Here is a 23,015-nt window from a genome sequence, read left to right on the forward strand (position 1 = left end):
ACACTTTCAGACATTAACCAACAAAAAGATCAAAAATAATGAATGGTCATAATAATATTTTATAAAAACATAAAATAATAATAGAGAAACATTTTTTTAATGTATACGTAATATACAAAACATAGTATTATATAAATATATATATAATATTATTGCTATCACAAGGATGACGGAATTATGATATTCGTTATTAGTTACATCTAAAAAGAAACGTTGAGAGCTTTAAAAAAGTGCACATAGAAGTATATAATTCCCCTTTTATAATGAAGCGAATTATAAAAATATATTTATAGTTTAATTACATATATTATACAAATATACAAAAACATAAATTAAGATACAATTAAATAATATTTAATACACTAGTTTGCCTAATTAATTTAAATTGTTGTTAAATTTGTTAGATATGTTATTATTTATATAATGATAATAAACAATAATTACATACCATTCACACATATAATACACAATTTTTTTATTTTGATTTTAATCTGAATATGATAGGCATTCATAATGGTCAGATTTTTTATACAACTAATAATTTTGTATACATTCACTCATTCACACACAATGATAATAAGTCTTTGAAATTACATATAACAAAATATTTAGGAATTTAATTTAAACATACTCGATACAGTCAAAATTAAAATTAAAAGTCAATCGAGATCGTATCGTTCAGTTGATATTTATGAATCGATTTGATATGCTACAGTTAACATATATAATCGTCTATTTGTAGCACAAAATAGTTCAATGGCACCTTTACACAATAAATATTTTTATAAACATTTACATACAAAAAAGGAAACTAAATAATTCAAAGCTATCTACAATCGATTACACCTATCATAATTAACAACTTTGTGTTGTATACACGACTCTCACTTTGGATAAATTACGATTAGCCGAAACTCTTTAATTGTAACACAATACAACACAACTTCAACATTAGTCTTTACGTCACATAATTACTATTTACAGACATTTAGCAGGACTATTTCTGCGTCAGTCGTTTAAACATTGATATACACATAAATACACTGTTTTTCTCTCGCTTTACGCAATATCCGTTATTATACCACCGAACCAAACGCACACAATCGGGAACAGATATGTGATTAAAGCTCTCTGTAAGGACATTTCCTCTTTTTCAACACCGCTGGCTGTGGCTATCTCTTTGATCGAATTAGTGTCTATGTGATTGTTGTCGTGTTCAAGTTCGATTTCGTTTTCGTTCAAGTCGACATTACCACTGATCGTATCAGTCGGATGCTTGTTGATGACAACGGACGGATGGAAGTTGTCCTCAGTTATATCCGGCTCGGGATATTTGTCGAAGTTGTTTTCTGAATGGATTCCGGAACCTTCGGTGTCTTCTTCTTGATCGGGTGGCCCTCCTCGATCGGGTTCGGACGTCTCTGAGTCGTCGTATCCGGAACCTGAACCCGATCCGAGAAGCGTCGATGATTGATCAACTGAAATGATATCAATTTTTAATTAACAAAGAGCTTGAAATAAATACATCAACCCTAGATTTTTCTTTAAAAATAAATATAAAATTGCTGAGTTACACTTTAGGACCCTGAAGGAATGATGTCGACCCACACTCCACTTTAAATCTTAACCACAAACAACACTAGACATGAACCGTTAACATAAATAAATCTCACCATCTTGTCTCCATTCAACATCAAGACCGTTGTAGGCGTTTTTCAACTTATTGCTAATGCTTCTAAGTGTAAATTGTTGAGTGTTCACTGTTGCAGCTGTCGGTGTGCTACTGCTACTTGCGCCACTCAAAGACGAACTCCTAGCTTCTGGATTCGTTGCTAAAGCAGCAGAACCTTCACCAGCTAACGGCGGTAGATATCTGTAAATATAATTTGAAACTTATACTTCACTACCTATTCAATCGCAGCTTAAGATTATACGAATTGCATACCTTCCAACGTTAGTGCCATTCCAGCACTTATCATCAGATCCATAATTTTGCGAATTTGCACCGCTATCAATGCCGCAATGAGTGTGCGGCAAAAGCACCCAGGAATGTCTAGTATCACATACAATACTCCTAATCTCTCGAACTAAACGATTCAATATATCTTCTTCCTCTTCGTTAAAGTCATTTCCATTTACTATAAATATAAAAATAATTTTTATATATGTACATATTGCATCGTTAGATTTAAGAAAAATACTTACAATCAATCTTCTTCTTTTTGCCGTTTCCAGGCTTCTTCTTAGGCTTCTTTTTATTACCACCTCCCCTATTGTTCCTCTGTTCATTATTATTGAAATTGTACGATTCAAACTCAATCTCTTTTGAATTCTTAGCAGCAGCTTCTGGATTAGCATCTCTCTTGAACCTCAACAACCGATCCGATACCAATCTCTTATCATCCTTCAACTTATCGGCGAATAATCCACTATCATCAAGATCGTTTCCGTGATCGATTTTAAAATTCAAATTACTTCTAGACTTCAAATCAGTGACTTTATCATCAGACAAATGCATTCTAGAATTGCCTCTCGATAAAACGAACGGATTCTTCTTTAACAGGTTTTCATATGAAGATGTTTCAATTTCAAAATCATCACTATTATCTTTATGAGCACTCCTGGTTTGTCTAGAATGCGTAAAATAACCAGGATCGGACGGCCTTTGACCGAGAACTGGCTTTCCGCATCCTGAGAAAACTTTTTGCGATAAATCTTGCGCGTGATCTTGAAAGTTCATGATGGCTTCGGATATTTTGATATTGATCGGTTCAACGACATTGGCAATGTTAAACGGTCCAATCAATCGATCGGCAACTTTATCCATTGTATCTATAATACATAAAAATAATAAATCAATACAAATAAAATTTAAGTGTTCATGATTGATTTACTAACCAACGAAAGCATCCCAATCAGACGATATATCAGCATATTGCGGCAGACACGCTCGAGCAATATTCAAACATAGATGCTTACATTGATGAGCCACTATTCCTGAGCATACTTTACAATGGTTATTAGCACCGCACCAATTTGAAACTCGTACCTGTTGAGAATAGCAAATATTTAATCTATATTTATGAATCTATAAATATATATAAATATAACAACTTACATTTCCCATATTACGAGCGACTTCTGCAGCGGCACTCAGAGATCTAGTGAACGTCCTCGTTGCAACGAAAGCTCTCTTGACTTGAATGGCAAGCTTCTGTGGAACGTCTCCAAACGGTTGGAGCTCAGTCATGTGTTCGCTTACACACGTCAAATACCTATTACATTAAATCAAATCAGTCACAATTATACATGGTAGATAAATTAAAAAATAGCTTCAATACTCACTTTTCGTCGAAGTAGTATTGTGAGTTGATCACGGTGAACATTTTCTTGTACAGGACGGCGAAGAAGCCGTCCATGGCGCGCGCCAGATCCAGACCACCTTTGTTGTAATACTGCTCCAATTGTGTAAACAGTTCTGAGAATAAATGCGCGTGCTTTTCGTAGATCATTCCATACGTCCTGGTGAACATTTCGTGCAGGCCTCGCTTTGACTTTTTGAGCAGTTCCAAAAATACCTCTAAAAATTGAAAGGTAACATGTTAATAATGTATCGGTAGACGAAATTAATGGGGGAGACCTTTGAAATACGCATTCTATACACCTACATATATGAGGAGGGTCTACATTGATTACAAGAAACCCAACAGATGTTCTATGTATAGAATTGGATAAATAGGAAATAGCTCTTGATGTCGAAGGTTTGGAAAAATCGTTAAATACAAAATCGATATCAGAAATTCGTCATTTAGAATGTAATACAGTGGACAGTGGTTTCCAATATTCAACGGCCTTCAAAAATATGATAATATTCCAACTTTGAAAAATGTTTTAAAATATGGGTCAGTTTCATTGGCTAAGCAGTTTTCACAAAAAGCTTTCAAGAATTTTTATACTTTTGCGTGCGAAGCGGCAATTGTTGTATTTTTTATTTTAAAATATTTATTAAAAATACAGTGCAGTGATTTTTTAATGCGATCCTCCCCTTTTCTTAGTATCTGCTTAAGTCACAAACTTTTTTGCAAAACATCTTTTCGTTGCAAAAATATAATATTTTCTTACGAAACCCTTTTGGGTTTTGCGCAACATAGATTGAAAACCTCTATGGTGTACAAAGGAACGATTCAGGTAAACAGAATTCAAATAATTTCTAGAGAATCTTCAAAATACTTCAAACAAAGAAGTAGAATAATGTAACTGTGAGACACCTGCCTTAAAGATATTTGTTCTATTCAATGACTGTCACCTTAATAGGTTAATTTCCAGATATTTTTTATTGCAAATCATTCATTGCAAGACAGGCATTAGTCCAATGCGTTGCTACAGTGTAAACACAATCAACTAAGTAATTAGTGAGACAGCAGTCTGTAAATAATTTATTTTCATTAATTTTAAACTATTATTGCACGACCTAGCTCGATTTTATTTTAATTATTCATCACAATATTCATCCATGAGATAAGGAAAATCGAGGATTAATATAATAATCACTAATTCCGATGTCCATATCAGATTCGAACCCAATGTATTAATCAGACTTATACCACTGGTATATGTAACACCAATAATAGATCAGCTATTGCCAAATAAGTACACCTCTTTACTGTTTTAGTAAAGTATTCGAACGACTGATTCTAAAAATGTTAGCCGCATAAAAAATAGAATTTAGCTTTAGGCAAAGTCACACAAAGGCTCACAAAAAATCAACATTAAAAGTGTCATGAGACTATTCTTATTAGATATCGAAAAGGCGTTCGACACGATATGGCATGACGGTCCCCTACTCAAATTATTACGAGCTACTTTTATATCTCATACGCACCATAAATACGTATCTGTGAAACGGGCAATACACCATTACGAAGCAACGAGCCCACGAGATATCTCGATGGAAGTATCTCAAGAGAGCACTCATTTCACCTCTTTAATGTGTATAATAGCGATATGGCAATTCTCCCGATTGCCAGTGATAACCTTATTGACTCCAAGAGGCGCTACTCAAATCGATATATTTTATTCGATAGAAAATAAAACGAGGCAATCATTTTATAAAAATACACTAGATCCAACTTTTCGGCAGCTATTAAAAGAGGTGGCACCGATGTTGCTTACGCATAAGTGAGTTGCATTTCTTGGATTCATACAACCAATCGAGGAAAAATGTGAGCATTTGTATCTCTCGAGTTAGGTATCAGACCCTCGTACCCACCTTAACGATATTGGCAAAACAACTCGAACCCAGCAAACAACCGTTTGGCACTTTGGCGAAATCGTTAGGCAAACGGGGGTGAAAAAGCCAAACGTGAACGACCCAAGGTGGTTAAAGGTAGTTGGACCACGACCGCGATTGAACCCTCTCGCAAAACCTTCACTTCATTTAATCGATAAGCAACTGCCGAATTCTGCTATTTTTTCGTTCAGACATTTGCGTCAGAATCCGCAGCAACAAAACAAACAATCGCGTCCTAACATAACATTTCTAAATGTATTATATATTTAGGGATACGTAAAGTTAACACATAAAAAATAATGGTCCAACGTGGCGCCGGCGTCATGCTGAGCGCGGAAGCAAAACACCCTCACTTTTGCGAAGTTACCATGGTGTAAAAGCGAAATGTGGTGGGTGGCAGTACTACCTGACTGTGGATGACAATGGTATTGTGTGCGCCATAGTTAAGAATTGCGCAACACGCGATTGGAAGCGTCGAAAGTTTAGTACACCTTTGTTAAGCCCTGGTTTTAATTAATCGTGTCGATAGAAATACGTGGTTCTGTTAAAACAATCATACATAAAAATACTTCAATATAATCAAATGTCGGAGCATAAAAATCAGAATATATCCGTTGCATTCCCAATGAGTTATTTCTAAGCTAAAAAATATTATCAAGATTCTAAGTTATATGTAATTTCCCGAGAAAAATGCTAAATCGAGAATTCTTATTTTTTAAGAATTATATTTTTAAATATTTATAAACACTGCATGCTGCATTTGTATTCAACTGTATAAGATAGGGTGGATCCGTGCCAGATGCTTAAAAATATACATGCTTTCTTGGAAGCTTTTAATAGAGGTCAGAAGAGTTTGAATAGCAAATTTTCTAAGCTAATCTTCATTCGTTTGATTCTAGTAACTTTGGAATAAATGTTGCCATTGGGATAATACACGAGAAATCGACTTTTATAAAATATAAATGGACACAATACATTTTTTGCAGTAGCTTCTTTGATAACGAGAAATTTCCGTAACGCTATGCATTAACATTGATAACATACTGATGTACATTCTGCAAATTAAAGGGACTCAATCTCCAGAAGTCAAGTAATTTTACGAACGCGCTATTTCTGAGAAAGCCTGTTTTTAATTCGATCCAACATTTAAGGATTGAAGCATATGTGAGAAATGTTAAGACAAGTAATTAAATTTGAGGGAATTGTTAAAATAATGACATTTTTCAAAGCATGTATTATGTTATTAGAGGATTTTGGGGGATAGCTTTTGAAGGTTATAATATGTGATGAAAAACTTTTGCTTTACTACAAAAACTGTAAACATTCTCAAGACATTTCCGCTCCGAAGCAAATGGTGTATATATCATAAAATACAACAATATATTCGAGTAGTTCATAAATAATATTTTGCATGGGTTATTCTATCATTTTAGACTACGTTGATGAAGGGGTACGATAATATTATTATATTATAACACATAAGTCCATTAAAATCCTTTTAGTTCCAAGCTAAATTAGGAGATGTATACTAAGAATGCCAGCATTTTTTGGAAAATATATTTAGATGATTTTATAATTATATTTAAAAAAATATTTCTGATTTTTTTTTGTGAACCACTATTTATTATAGGAGCAAAATTAAATCCAGTTTATAATAGTAAATACACAAGTATAGAAAAATAATATTTAATAATTTTACAAAAAAAAAATACAAAACTAGAAACGGACACCCGCGTCTTAACGGCATTCATGTCGTCGTTCGTAAATGGACACCGGCGTCCTTATTTAAGATTTATTTAAGCTATTGCACACTATCTTCACAGTGCAACATAAAAATGGCATACACAGTCAATTAATAAGAAATGATAACGTTAAAATCAATGAATGATTTAAACTACAATTTATTAAAATAAAGCAAAGCGATTTTTCAAAAGTCACGGTTTGACCAAAGGCAACTCGTCTCTCGGATCTATCCCGAGATTCCCGAGAATGTTTATTGAAAAAATGCCCTAATTTAATTAGCCCTACAGCCCTTCGGGGGTAAACTAAACGTGCGGCACGTTTAGCGGGCGCCGGAAATTGTACATCTGCTTGTCTCGTGTCAAACATGCAACACGTGAAAGCACGATAGACACGTGGTGGCTCGAATCGTCACGCCCACACCATTGCGAACTTTGCTATATAAAATGCCATAAAACGACTTGAATTGCTCATAAAGACAGGTTTATACGGCAGACACATCGTGAGGTCGATCATTTTTATTAGTTAGCACCGCGTGAATCAATCGCGGAATCATGAAGAATATAAAAAACACACAGATCGGTATATAGCGCATGAACTTAGTCGCGAGTGAAATCATACATATTTAATTAACGGTTTTAAACTTTGATAGATTTATTTATTTTTGAAATATGATGTCATATCAAATCAAATAAATATGATTTGTATGAAACTAAATTAAAAAATAAAAACAGTGATGTTTTTTTGCGGTTAGGTTATTTGTCATGTTTTTGGCGTTAGTTCAACCATAATCATATTCATTGTATTCCTCCATATTTTTCATGGATAGTCAGTCTTGTAATTTAATCGAATTTGTTTATAAACTGATCTAGTCGATGGATTTCGACTCAAAAGTGGCGACAGTAATCTAGACCAGCGCTGTCCAACTGGCGGCCCGCGATCTGTACATTTTACAGCGAAATTTTTATCAACACTAGGGAGCAAAACTTTGTCATAATTATTATTTGACGCGAAATGTGTGAAAGAAAATAGAAAATTGTGTTCGGAATTATCCATCATATATTAAAATACAAAAGCATTTTTTATAATACTAAATATTAAAAATACTAATAAAAAATATTTATAGTTATGTGTTATTTTTTACTTTATTTTTTTCGTATAAAGAAATAACAATTGAATTGACATTAGCTGATTTTTCATTTAGTATCCACTTTGGCCCCTGAAATGTTTGCTAAAGAAAAATGGCCCGCGGCTTAAAATAAGTTGGACAGCGCTGATCTAGACTATTAGTATATATGTATTATTTTAATTATATACATATATTTTTGTGTATTGAAATAATACAATTATTGTTTTCGACCATCGTGGCGCATTGGGGTAACCTGTTAGGTTACGATAGTCTTAATTTAATTTAAATAAATAAATTATCAGTGTTTTAAGGCCAATTTGTTGGAGTTGGACTCGCAACATTATCAAATGTCAATATAACAAGCTAACTGTGCTCTCCGCCGCCGCTCTATCGTTATTCCCGCTTCGTTCGTCGCTCAGAATATCTTCGCATCTTACATACAATTCATTAAATTCGTTGCAGATTCATCGAGTTATTCATGTATTCAATATTCTGACTAACGTTCGCAACAGTTTTGGTGAGAGTGAGATATTTTATGATATTTCTGAAATAAATAATTAATTAAGCTGTTTCGTAAATCTGCAGAAAAAGCATGAATATGGTAGAACTAACGTGTTTATTGTCATAAACGTGGTCGAAAATGGCACTTGAAAAATAACCTAATAAATATCACTGTTTTTGTTTTTTAGTTTAGTTCTTAAATAATATTTATTTGATTAGATATGACCGCAAATTAATGACATAAGCATTGAAATGTGGTATTATCATAGCATTACACATATGATATTACAGAATAATACATCTATACTTTTCCCACTATAAATTAATTTGAAAATGTCTAAATGTTTATGAATATCGTCTTTATCAGTTAATAGTTCTTGTCTTATACTTAAGATAATATTTAAAAAATAATAATGCTAAAGATAATAATAAATATTTTATACTGGTTTGGAATATGAGGTATACACTGATTTATTTTCATATCCTATACATTTTAATCTAAATGCATAGCCCTAAACACGTGTGTAAACAGAAACTACCGGAGCGCTATGGACTGGAAGCAGCAGCACTATGCCATGTTTACAGAACAAGTATCAAGACATTCGACGATTTGGAACGTCGTTGGTGAAGTGAAAAGACAGAGGGGGTGATATACTGCGTTATCGACTGCTGTACAAACAGGCATAAGCGAAGGGAAGTTGCTAGATTGGACGTGTTTATCTGGAGCAAACAGAAAGAAAAAAATACTTCCGACGAAAATCTTGATATCTACTTGTGTGTGTATACAGAAGATTATGTTTGATTGATTCGAACGTCGCTTACCGTCGAAGTATTTGGCTTTGGCGCTGAAGACTGATTTCACTTGGGCGGCATGAGTCTTGGCGGTGTTCTCCAAATTTCTTCTTGAATCTCCTGATAGTTTTGTAGCTGCTGCAGTTCCGCAGCATCCGCACGTGCCTCCAGTACCAATACCTGAAGAGAAAGAAGCACGTTAGAGTCACAAATTAATTTTTAATAAATACTCGTAAAACTCAATGAAGTATTTTTTCAATTCAATAAATTATGCTGTTTATGGCAAGTGAATAAGTTGGGTACTTCAATTTTCTGAATCGAAGTGATTTGCCATAGCACAAACTAACCCTCAAGGTTGGTCATTCTGATGTTGTTCAAGTATTTCGATACAACAAAACCGTGCTATGTAATACAGTTGATTGTCAATATATTATTTACATATGATAATAAATAAGTCATGAGGAGTGTAAGGACAAAATAATAATTTAACAAAAAACGTAGTCTATTACTATATGTATAGAAGGAAACGAAAGTTCATTTTATATAGTTTATATTAAACACAAACTTCCTCATTACATTTCAGGATATTCTCGAGACCGACAAATCGTGACGTGCATGTTTACCCAGCTCCACAACTCTAATTCGGTGGATATGTCCATCTCAGTATTTGACTTGTTTAAAATTGTACACATAATGTCTATGCGTGCGATCATCGTTGACACTGTTTATTTGCATTTAACCGTTTTAGAATGCAGAAAGCCGTCCAATTAGTGCTTATATGGCTTTGGAACGCGGAGCAGATTGCACTATCAGACTTGCGACTTCATTGTTTGCCTTTCAGATAAGAATCTGGTCTTGGCGCTTGACATCTGAGGTATTCCATGCGAATGTGACAAAGGCATATCAAGACCCAGTGACTCAATTAAACATCGAACAATGATAATAATAAAAAACCATCCCGAATGTGTACCGTTATGAAAATGTTATTACCCGAGAGGCATATTCAAACAAGTAACCAACTCGCGATGCCATCTGCATCAAGTGACACAAAACCCCCATAGCACGCGCCAGAGTTCCATCCCTCTCTAACCCTCGGTTTAAATCGCGCACGTCCCCTAGGGTTATTTATCCCGCGCCTTGATAGACGGGACGCTTCCCCGAAACTAAACTGGGGGAGACCTGGATACGTGAGGGTTTACAAAAATCGTATTTGCCTCGAAGAGCGCCTCGACCCTCGTCATCCTCGGATTTCTAGGATACATACAATTTTTTAAGCTCGCTCTCACGCACAGAGATGACGTCACTCCAAAATGCCGAATTTAATAAACGTGTGAGACCATAAAGTAATAGCTCGCCTCGGGGCAGTGGCGCGAACGGGTTAAAATAATTCCGGAATGCGCACCGCGCCTTTCCGAATCAATTAGCGATCGGGTGTTGTCGGCGGATTTGCATATGGACGTGTGGTGCGCGATTGTCAACGGGACCCCGGGCGAAGTTCGCACCCCTGGGCACGAGGGTGACTGCGTGGGTGAAAAACACAACTGAGTGTATATAGACAAAGTTTTTTGTGTCTCGTTTTAATCATCGACTTGTGGCTCACGAGCCGCATTCGGCTCTTTAACGATTAGAAGATACATATTCCTTGAATCTTAGTACGACTTTACAAAGGTCGTGAAGTAGTCCAGTTATAAGGTAATCTTCATCCAAAAAAGTGCCTCTTTATTTTAAACTTCTTGAAGAGTCACGATTTTTTCAATTCAATTAATTTCTGACGGTATCTATTCTCAGAGCAAACCATAAGCGCAACATCACAATTTGGCGTATTAATTAAGAAATATGCTGTTTATGGACCAGTCTCTCTTTTTTTTGGAGAAAATTTTGATATTATTCATATCAATGCCTTGTATAAATTTCTCATGAACGCGTTCTTATGAAATTTAATTCTCTCGTGGTGTTTTTTTTCATTTAATTTTTCAGTGTTCGGTAAATATATATTTTTTCATCTCGGTGTAACATTAAATTACACAGGCAAGCCAAACAGAATTTGACGCGATTCTTAGTAATATATTTTTCTGGGTTTGAAATTTTATGTGTTCCCAAACATAGTACACTTTTAAGGCAAAAAGGAAGTTACTTTCTCTATAAAATATTGCAACGAAAATTTTGAAAAGATTAGCATTTTTAACTGTTTTAAAATCTTTCTAGTGCTCAATTATGATTTTAATAAGAGCATTGAATGACAGTGTCATCAGCGAATTAAGCGGTGATTTAGTTGGAAAATTACTCATAAATATTATGAATAGCAAGGGTTCTAAAACAGTTTGACAAATAATTCTACGTATTAAAAATGGCTACGTATTAATAAAGAAATAATCTTTATTTCAATTATTTTTTTTCTTGGTAAGTAAATATTTTTTATTATAGTTAGTGTAAAATGTAAGTTTATCTTATATATAGTGGTAAAAAATGAGTAATTAAATTAATCATATGCGTCACATACTAATTTGTAAATAATATTAAGTTTACTAACAAAACAGTTACATACGTTAGTAAAAAAAATACATCATTACAATATAATTTTTTATACAGAAATTTTACTTTAATTCATATATAATAAAAAGCATTAAAACTTAATTGTATGTACTAAATTAAACTCCAGCAATAATACGATGGTGTGTCGTTGTGACGACCCGTTAATGACCTTTATTTATTTTATTCACTAAATATTTAATACGATACACTCGTACTAATGATAATTAATTATTAATGAGAAACACGTATAAATAAATAATAAATAAATAATAATTAATTTGGAAGATGTGTATAAAAATAAATTCGTTGTTGCTATGCGAATTTATTTTTAATAAAAATAATATACAGACGTGGTTCCAACAATTGATTATTTTAGTTTGTATGCTGTATCTTGTATATGATAATATGCAACGATGATGCACAGTTATTTTTAGCCGTTACGATGGTAAATGATTTTTTAGATTTTTTTTAGCAATTTTGTGAATCTCTAGAATTAGAGAATTTTATTGAATATTCTCTAGAAATCTCGATCAGTACTGAAATAATACAAGATTAAACTTTTTATTTTTTATAAACTTACACAAATGATACAGATGAAAAATAATTCAACAAAAAATTATATTTACAAAAATCTATCACGAATCACGATTTATAACAAAAAAAAATTATATCAAGTGAAGATTTGAGGCAGAATTGATTACAGACATATAATTTACATCCGGCTTAACTTTTAGAACCCTCGGATTAGTCGCTTCTTACAAAATACTTTTAAATGCTTCGACTAATTGCTTCACTAGAAAAGCTGCTTAGTGCCACAGACTTGACAGATTGCAATGCACGATTTTACAAATAGAATCGAACAGACTCTAAGCACAATAGCATACAATTTGCTTTCACAGTTTCAATTTTACAAATCTAATAAATAAGTCCCAATTTAACACCCTCGAACCATGACTCATCAGAGCACTTGTCGAGTCCAATTGTCCCAAAGAGGACAAACCCCTCCCAACATTTTAGGGGAAACGCTTAAACAAAAATGTCTATTGATATTTGACGTCGGAGTCCGTCTAGTGATATCTGATTAAATTGCAATGTATAGTATAAAAAAAGCAGATTGTGGTTTGAGGCGTGACTAATATCACAACTTTTTTATCCTCTCTTAATCTCCATAATCGATCGGCCGTCTCGACGGTGAGTCACAGAAGAAAAAGAGTCTGGAGGCTAAAACGGCGTGATGATACGTTTCAGGAATTCGTAAAGGACCAGTTCTGCAAGTCTATACCTGTTATCTGATCATCACTTTCTACCTGTGCATTCACCACTCGTCCGAATCATACCATGGAACGTCAAAATAACGGCGTTTGATCAAAACAACCATAATTATCTCTCTTTTCTTTCATCCGAAATTCCTTGCGTTTATTGTTACATTCCTTTGACATCGGAACAGACTGCTAGCATTCCTTACAAAGAAAGTTTCTCCTTTATTAAATGTTTGTCTGAACGCTTTCATGATTTACGAACATAACTTTAGGGTATTATTGAGATTTGACACGAAATATCCAATCAAGATTTAGTGTATTTACATACATAGGAAGGAACAACCCCTCGTTATTATAACATCGCCAGATAGCGTTGTAGCTAATAAAGGCTTTATTTAGTAGCTCGACGCGAAATATATTGCTATTGTCAAGCTCGTAAAACACGCGGAACAGTCACTTATCGGATTTAAAACACGAAACGATTATCATAAATCCGGCACGCAATAGAATATGGACAACGGGACAACTTTGGACAAGACTTTGGATTGGAGCAAGTCGTTTGGAAGCAGCTGCCATCGAATTCCTAAATGCCATATGTTCCTTTCATTCTTTTTTATAAGCATTCTACCTGCTTTGGACACGGATAGATATTAATTATTTTATTATAGCAGGAATACCGGAAAGAAATCAATTATATTTCTTTACAAAGCTTTTAAATCAGAATAGCTAAGAGCACACTGCCATTTTAAACCAAGGGTTGATACGTATTTTTTGGAGAGAAATGGGTTATAATTGTACAATATAAAGAAAGCTTTAAAGTGCAAATACTACTTTCTAATAATATTTTCATAAATGTGTTTTGAAAGAAAAAATGTAAAAAAATCTGTTCTTTTTTATATTTCAATCATCATCTTCCTCATATTAAATTATAAAAAAACTAGAAACTACGTTTATGTCAGATAACATGTTATTGTGGTCTTCAAATACATTCTTCAAGTCATCTTAGACAAAAGTTAGATGTATAGAGTATGCTCGGGATAAGGATTCCGGTTTGTTATTGTGTGCGTGAACTGTGTGGCTCAAAACAATTTCGCTCAGAATATTTAATTTTTTTATTTTAAAAGAAAATATATGTTTATTTAACATACACGTCTGAGCTAAGTTGGAAATTTCAACGGACAATTAAAAATATATTATATAATCGAAGAAACCAGACATTGATGTCATTAATTAAATATTTGCAAAATTCAAAATCTTTCACTAGTCAAAAAAACAATGAAGTCCTTAGCTATTCTTCAAAGGCAAATAGATATAAAATGGGGAAAGATATTATTCGCAGATTATTTAATGGCTCGACGACTCTATTAAATCATTAGAATCCATTGAATAAATTAAAAAAATATCATTGGCAAAACGATAAGAATAATAACTTTTTTAAGCCTTACAGAGAATAGTGTAAAAAAACCAACAACGTACGGATTAATGGAAAAATAATTAAAATATTTTAATCCACGGGTAAGAGAACGAATAACTTACAGTGTATATTTGAAGCCTTGATATCAATTAACCCAGATATGCCCAAGAAATTTTGTTCTCTTAAAATTTCATTTATAAATAAAAAACAGTGGCACGATTTTAGTGACCTACCCATGGGACAGTGGGCATATATGGGTTAAACCAATATCAACACAAAATTATTTAAAATAAATCATTAGAGAAGATCGAGCTTCTGTGCCACACTGCACTTTAATGACGAATACCAGCGTTGACGAATCAGCGACTGTCCTTAAAAGAGAAAGCGAGACAACGAAGTACACGCTACATCGCTTCTCCCTCTCATATACATGTACACGCACACAATAACAAACCCGCATCCTTATCCCGAGCGTACTCTACTAATATGTATTATGTATTGCTGTTGTGTTGATTTGACGCAAGTAAAACTTTCAAGGGAAAAATAAACATAAAGAAAAATATAGTAAGGCATAAATCTGACTCTTTTTGTGTTACCTCTGTAATTAATAATTCGTTCCGTATTGCATTTTATACGATTAATGATTCAAATACATCAAAATGCCAATAAATACCATAGATAATAAAACGTTTAATATTTTAACCTGTAATAAATAATCAATTATATAACTAGTGGAATTTTATTATCATTCAGATTCGAATGACTTAATAACACATCTTCGTATATACTTATAAATTGTTATACGCTGATAAACCGCGAAAATTATATCATTATTATTCATATATGGATAGTGTATCTTTTAAATAAATACACACATCTCAATGTTGAATATACACGTAGAACAACTTATACCGGATTCGTTTTTTATGCCTCCTAAAACATAATATAAATATGCAAACCGTGCCTAATAGGAAGCATTAAGCACAAATGATTTTTTCCACACACGAATATGGTTATTAATAATAAAGCAAATTAATAAAAAAAATGTTGCCGACCCATGCATGGTAATTAAGTGACGACACCACCGATTCGAATACTAATTCTTGATGACTCCTTCAACGCTGATTACCCACGCTATAAGGTGGGTATTGTGAAAAAATCTGACCTCTTACCTATGTTGAAATCAGACTTACTGAAATATCGATATGAATTATATAGAATTAAAGCATTGCATTGCTATGTAAAAATTAGGGATTAGTCTAAGTGAACTGAATTATCGTTATTTATTTTATAAATATGTGTTGAACCTAACAGCTTAACCACAATCACACGTGTTCTGAGATAAATTGGAGTTCATCAAGTAAGGAGAGTCCTTAATTTATTGTACAAATATTTAATTAAATAAAATATATAGAAGAGAAAAATCCACATTACCATATTAAGTATATATTGTGCTTAAATAAATAATAATATAGAGATGTGTTCAATTGATAAACATAAGCTTAAAAGCTCACTGAAAACGTTTAATTCATTCAAGAGCTTTTCACGCTTTTTGATCATACTTTTTTTGGGGCGTTTAAAGAAAGGTGAATGATACTTGAGTTCCTTCACACCGTACAACATCTGTCTAGACTTACATCTATATAATGTATGTACATATATGTTTAGGGTGGATTAAATACTTACACGAATGGTTCATTAAAATGTGGTTTCGTAAATATGATGAGGATAGCATGCCAGAATCTTATCATCAATGAGCTCAATCTATATTAGAAAAACGTAAGCTGAAATTCTCCATTAAACAAATTGCTTTTCTCCATTCTGACGTATTGGTTCACGACGATGCATCAAACAAAATTGATTTCTTATCTGGGAAGCCAGCTAGGCGCACGGATCGTTGTTCTCTTTTTGGAACAATGACCGGCAAATTCTGAAAGGTCGTGCGGAAAACCGAACTCGAGGGGAAATAATAGAAAACACCACAGCGTGTTTACCCAGGAACCAAAATGCCATCACGACTCCCCATTGTTACATAATCGATTGTCGCCTCATCGCGGACCAGCCGCACGACCACTGGGGGAAATGGTCCGTGAAGACAGGACAAAGTTGTGGGAACACAATCATCATCTTTACGGATTACAATATGTAGTGGGCGTGTGTGGTGATGATGGTGATTGGAAACAGAGAGCGAGAAAGTAAAGCGACGGAGAGTGACACAAAGGGCTCTGCTTGGACGTTTCGGCCGAATAGTACCACGCCATTGTCTCGGCGGAGTTTAGACAAGACGACACCGAAATGGATGTTCCATTTTCCATACAATGCAGGCATTGTTCATAAGTGTCACACATCGGAACGACAACTAGCGGTGGCGGCCCTTCCTTCGGCGGACGATTGTGAAATGTTTAGCTAGATGTCAGAGGGAATCTCCTTATTGGACCTCGAGATAAATGAACGAACGGACCCTCTTCTTTTGAGTGAGCAAACAAATCCAAACACTTGGGAAAAGTGTAACACATTTGCTACGACTATGACAATAGATATAACATTCCATACTTTTCTATAGAATATCGTTGAGAAGCCAACATTCTTGTTATTAATAAGAGTTGTGAACCACATCCAGTCGGGCTTTAATAAAAAAATGACAACAGGAGCAGTATTTTTGGATATAGCCAAAGCGTTTGACAAAGTATACCATGATGGTATACTATTTAAACTTATAAAATACAAATTTCCATCTGAACTGGTCAAAATAATTGAATCTTTTCTTAAAAATAGAACCTTTAAAATTAAATTGGAAAACCATCTATCGAGTCCGAGACCTATTCTGGCAGGCGTCCCGCAGGGATCAATTCTGGGTCCATTATTATTTACAATTTTTACTAGCGACTTTCCCTCCAAGCCATATAAAAAAGTAATTACTGCCCTATTCGCGGATGATACCGCCATTTTATGCTCTTATAAAAAACCCCATCGTGCAATAATTCATCTTCAAAACAAACTCAACACTATTCAAAAGTGGTTCGATAAGTGGCTAATCCCAACAAAAGCGTCGCTGTAATGTTTAATCGCAGGAGAAAACACGCTTATGCTAATAATAATCTCTCTAAATTAAAAATGTACGATAAAAGCCTCGAATGGCAAAATTCAGCCAAATACTTAGGATTAACTCTGGACTCCAAATTAACATGGAAATCCCATATAAATAACATAACTTCAAGAGTCAAAACAACTCGTGCTCGTCTATATCCATTATTAAACAGAAAGAGCAAACTAAATGTAAAAAACAAACTGCTCCTGTACAAATCGATCATCCGACCAGTTATTTCATATGCCTCCCCCGTCTGGGGAGGTATACTTAGTCGTAATTATTCGAAATCACTACAAACGCAACAAAATATTGCGCTAAGAATGGCGACAAATGCCCAATGGTTTGTCCGAAACTCAATTATACATAAAGATTTAAAAATAGACACTTTACGCGATTATTTCGATAAACTTAAAGTAAATTATCATGACAGAAATAATAATCATTCTAACCCATTAGTTAAAAACCTTAATAAAGTAACATGAATATTTGTAAAAAAAAAGTGCTAGCTAACGTAATAAGAAACAAAGTTTTTTTTTTTTTTTACTTTTTTTTTTTTTTTTGCCCCAAAAATAAATAAATAAAAGTGAGAACCAATTAATAGATACCCAGGTAAATGGCTTTGGCCAGGAACTGGAAAAAAAAATATTAGACACTGTATGTTATTAATAAATAACAAAATAAAAATTTGGAAAAAGTAAAATGATTATCATGATCACGGGTTTTAATAAAAAACATCTTTATCGCAAAAGGGTTTGGAATGTGGCTCTCTAATATGCATAAGCTTATGATAACAGTTTTACAAACTATGATTTTTGAATTTTGAAGAAATAATCCGAAAATATTTTTTATATTAAACTATGATTAAAAAATTAAGTATATTTAGATAGGTTTAGGATGAATTATTATTGAGAGAAATATTTATATCTCTTAGAATAAGTCATCCATTAGGATACTCTATAATAAAAAGTTTAAAGGAAATATGTACTTATAATAATAAATTATCTACATTCATTTACGAAAAAAGAACGTAAATTTAAGTTTTTTTATTAAAATACTAGCTTCATATCCGTTGATTTTTCAACGGATATGATGCTAATTTTATGGGAAGCCGGTATACATTTTTGCAATCTGCCTATTCCCACGCGCAGCGATTTTTTTTATCTATTTATTAATGTAGTTTTTAGATTATTAAAGCTAAGATAAATCCAATTAGAGTAATTGAGAAAATCATAAACAATTTTTTACCATTCAAAATACTTTCGACCTCTATTAAAAGCTTCAAAAAGAACGCATGTTTTCAAACATCTGGCACGTACCCACCCTTTTTAATGCAGCTGTTCTAAAAATTTCAAAATATGTGTACAAAATTATTTTCAACAAAAAAGGCTCAATGTAAAATCTCGAGAGATTAGCAAATTTCTCGAGAAACGAGAATTTTAGATTCAGCGTTTCGTCTCGAAAAGCACATAGACGAAATAGTCTGATTATCTCTGGCGTGCGTTTATGTAGATGTGATATTACTTTTATTTATGAAAATATGCTAATATTAAAAACCGGTATACAGATTTCCAGACTGAAAAGTCTAGTATTGTTTGTCTAATTTATTTACGCCAACGGAAGATTAAAAAATTGTTTTTATAAAAACATGTTCGTGCTCGTTTCAATGGATTATAAACGATTGCATTACAATTCTTTAAAAGTTTACAGTTACACTGTTATTGGAATCCATTACTATTTGCCTCTCAGTAATAATATTTATCTTATTTTCAAACATTAAAACAGTAGTCGTTAACAAAACTATTTTTTTCATTATTCAAACAAAATGACTATGGTTTACGTTCTTATAACACTCCATTACTGATTTCTAAACTATTGGTAAAGAACTAATTTTACCGACTAAAAGTAAGGTAGCACAATTTATAACATATTTTTTCTTTGAGCAATAATACAGTGCAAAGCGTAATTGATTATGTGAGTATTTAAATACATCTCAGTTTGACGTGTTAATTATGCCAGGAAATAAAGCTTTACTTTTATGTGGGATTTATAATAAAAAAAAATATTATTTATTGAAAATTTAAAAGCTGATTCTAAATGATAATCGATATGTATGTAATCGAGTAATGTCAGTTTCACAGTTAGCTGTCATTCATTGCCAACATTTAATTGTGAAATATCAGATAGAACGCCTACACATTATGTTATTACATATTTTATTGAACCATAAATATTTTTAAATAAGTTATCACCCAAATGTATTAGATTATTGCCACTGATTGTCAACCAGTGGTACACGATAAAACCACAAAATCTTAATAAAAAAATGACCATTTTTATTTTTTCCGAGTAGACTGTTAATTATAAAATCATTCTCAAGTTGCAAGGGTTGAACCAGTCAACAAAATAATAATTCATTGAATGACAGATTTTTTTGAACAACCTCATATTGAAAAAAATGTATCACACAATCGCTTTCTAGTTCATTAAGAAGTTTCTTGGCTCTCACTTTTATAAGCAATTTTATAAACTGTAATAGAAAACAAAAATGACGGTTTACATATGACAGCTTATTTGACTACTTATACAAAAACAATATAACTGAAACCAATATCTAAATCAAAGACGATGAATTGTTATTTCTGCGATTGTAGCAAAACTTATTTTCAATTAATCAACAGTAGAAAAGCACGATGAAGTTATTGTCAGCACTTGGCTGTGCACTGTGCATAACGAAAAATACACATAGATATGTATAATACATAGTACATGATAAATATCGATATTTAGGGTTATTATAAATAAATTTAATATAATTTATACCATATATTGTAGTTATTATAATATGGATCATTGCATAGAAAAGCTAACCTAGTTCCATCAAACAATTATAAATAGCTTTTCCTTCGTTCGTAATGATGATCGGTTGTAATGAATTAAACTATTATCCATGAAGCGTTTTTTTTAAAAAGCAAAGCTCCATTTATTTATCTTCAATATGTGGTTACCTGTAATGAAAAATGGTATTCATATCCGAACACAAGAGTGAAACAACGATTAACCTCAGGTCAATCTACCATACCCATCCCGAAACACAAAAGAATTTTAATAAATTATAAAACCCATACATCTCCTGTGAAACGAATTCAAAACCGCAGTTGTATTATATTATAATATAATGAATGCCTGAAGCTTTCGGTTCTCATTCGTAGTTAATCATTACTTGACAATATCAACATTTACAGGAATTCGCTCGTCGAATTGAATAATCTGAAAAAGGAGGAGTTACGCCCCGAAAATTTTCAATTAAACATACCAGCCGTGCGATAAAACGCGTTTGAGAAGCGCTGTTCAAGCATAAAGCTTCATTCACAACGTAGACCTATTGTAAGTGGACGTCTTTGTTCGAAACTTGAATGGTCGCAAGCCACCGAGACATGCCTTATAAACTTTTAATATCCATTATGATGTAATAAAATATTTTTTAATTTAAAAATACTGGAATATCAGGTTTTTATGCAAGCATGCCTTTAATGCAACGACAAAATAAAATCACACCTGTACACCCGCTCTTGAGAGGAAAATCTTCTGGTGAGATAATTGCCAGTTTGCGTGTCATTAAAAGATAGGGCTTGATCCTTTTTACCCAAATATTGACTGTTCGGCGCAAGGGGGAGATATTTATAAGCTTTAATTATATGGGGGATGACGTGTGCTAAATGGGATTCCCATGGAACGAGTGATGGGTGTGTTTTGACTGGTCGGTAAATTCTCTGCGAGACAAGGGTGGGGTATTATTGGGTATCCTTGCTTCTCTGAAATTCTTTCACGAGGATCGGCGACCTATTATTTAAATTGCAAATTTCGGCATTCCACAGTAAAACAATCGGCCGTTTATTCGATATAATCGGCGCCTTTTAACGGAATCCAATCACATAAATCATGCTAAATTTGAAAGGACGGTAAAATATAAATTAAATTGTATGATGAGCTGATCTATAGACATTTGATTACATGTTTGTAGAATATACATCTACCATGTTCCCAAGATAATATTTTATAGCGCCTCTTATTATTAACATTATTTGTTGACTGAAAAAGAGTGTCATAAAATATTTTGGTTACGTCGAATTCGATTATATTATTAAATTTGCTTAAAATTGAGCTCTTGGATTAAAGACGAAGAATAAGTAGATAAGAACATATTTTTTTAAGAGTTCAAAATTAATGGTAAAGCACCAGAAATTAGCCGTAAACCAAAAATGGAATGGGTACTGTGCTCAGGGCCGTCGAGAGCGAACCCGGGCCTTGGAAAAACAATGATTCCGGACCTCATGACAAAAATGTAATTTTAATCAATCATAATATAATTTCTTGAATAAATAATAATAGATACAAGTTAACCTTATCTATGCTACAAATAAATATAAAAAATAGCTACCGTTGCGAAATATTTAATTAAGCACTAAAAATTATTAAAAATATCTAGTCATAATATTTATCTGATAATTAGTCGTATTTTCTTTGCTGCTCAGTGTTGCCATATAGTGAATTTTCAGTCCACATCAAAAGCAATAAAAATTGTGCCATCGCGGTGAAAACGCTCGATTATCAAGCGTTTATATTAAGACTTTTTATAGCAATATTACGAGTAATAATGAAATACAGCACATCTAAACCAAATTTTTGCCCATAGGAGAGCGCAAAAAACAATTATCCCTTCTCAGAAGTCAAAAATCCACGTCAAAAGCAATAAAATCGTGCCGTCGCCGTCGCAGTGGGAACGCTCGTTACCGAGCGTTCCCACTGCGACGGCGCCGACACGATTTTATTGCTTTTGACGTGAATTTTTGACTTCTGAGAAGTGATAATTGTTTTTGCCCTCTCCTATTGATCAAAACTCGGTTTGAATATACTTTGATCAGGATAGCTATCATATTTTTAAAACATAGTTTAATATCGAAATATAGACAAACTATGGAGCAATATGAGATGAGTTGCCTTCGTTTTTATTTTGGACTTGAACAGCAAATGGACGTTTCGCAACTGTCAAATTGAGATTCATAGACATTTTAGAGCAGCATATTAGCGCAGCTAGTAGAAATATGTATCTACTGGTTAACATGTATTTGGACTTTACTAGTAAAAATATAACTTTACCAAAAAATACACATTTACTGTAAAATTTATACAACGAATGTAAATAAATACGGTTGAAAATGAACTTGGATAGAATTTTTATTGTTAGGTAAGAAAAAATATATTTTAAGTTG

General features: G+C 33.1%; 1 protein-coding gene across 1 annotated transcript in view; it reads right to left on the minus strand.

Annotated features, from left to right (window-relative positions):
* Positions 1-541: 541 nt before the first annotated feature.
* dlp (glypican dally-like) overlaps positions 542-23,015 on the minus strand; it is an 80,669-nt gene continuing 58,195 nt past the window's right edge. The window contains exons 2-9 of the mRNA XM_088185348.1: positions 9,483-9,632; positions 3,346-3,580; positions 3,119-3,275; positions 2,899-3,049; positions 2,206-2,832; positions 1,946-2,138; positions 1,674-1,873; positions 542-1,478 (exon numbers count right to left, since the gene is read on the minus strand). Coding sequence (XP_088041474.1) covers positions 1,060-1,478; positions 1,674-1,873; positions 1,946-2,138; positions 2,206-2,832; positions 2,899-3,049; positions 3,119-3,275; positions 3,346-3,580; positions 9,483-9,632 — 2,132 coding nt within the window. The 3' untranslated portion in view covers positions 542-1,059. The remainder of the gene's footprint in view (positions 1,479-1,673; positions 1,874-1,945; positions 2,139-2,205; positions 2,833-2,898; positions 3,050-3,118; positions 3,276-3,345; positions 3,581-9,482; positions 9,633-23,015) is intronic.

Source organism: Plectrocnemia conspersa, unplaced genomic scaffold, assembly GCF_051122295.1.
Source record: "Plectrocnemia conspersa isolate PC_06_02 unplaced genomic scaffold, ASM5112229v1 ptg000005l, whole genome shotgun sequence".
In the NCBI taxonomy this organism is placed as follows: Eukaryota; Metazoa; Arthropoda; class Insecta; order Trichoptera; family Polycentropodidae; genus Plectrocnemia; species Plectrocnemia conspersa.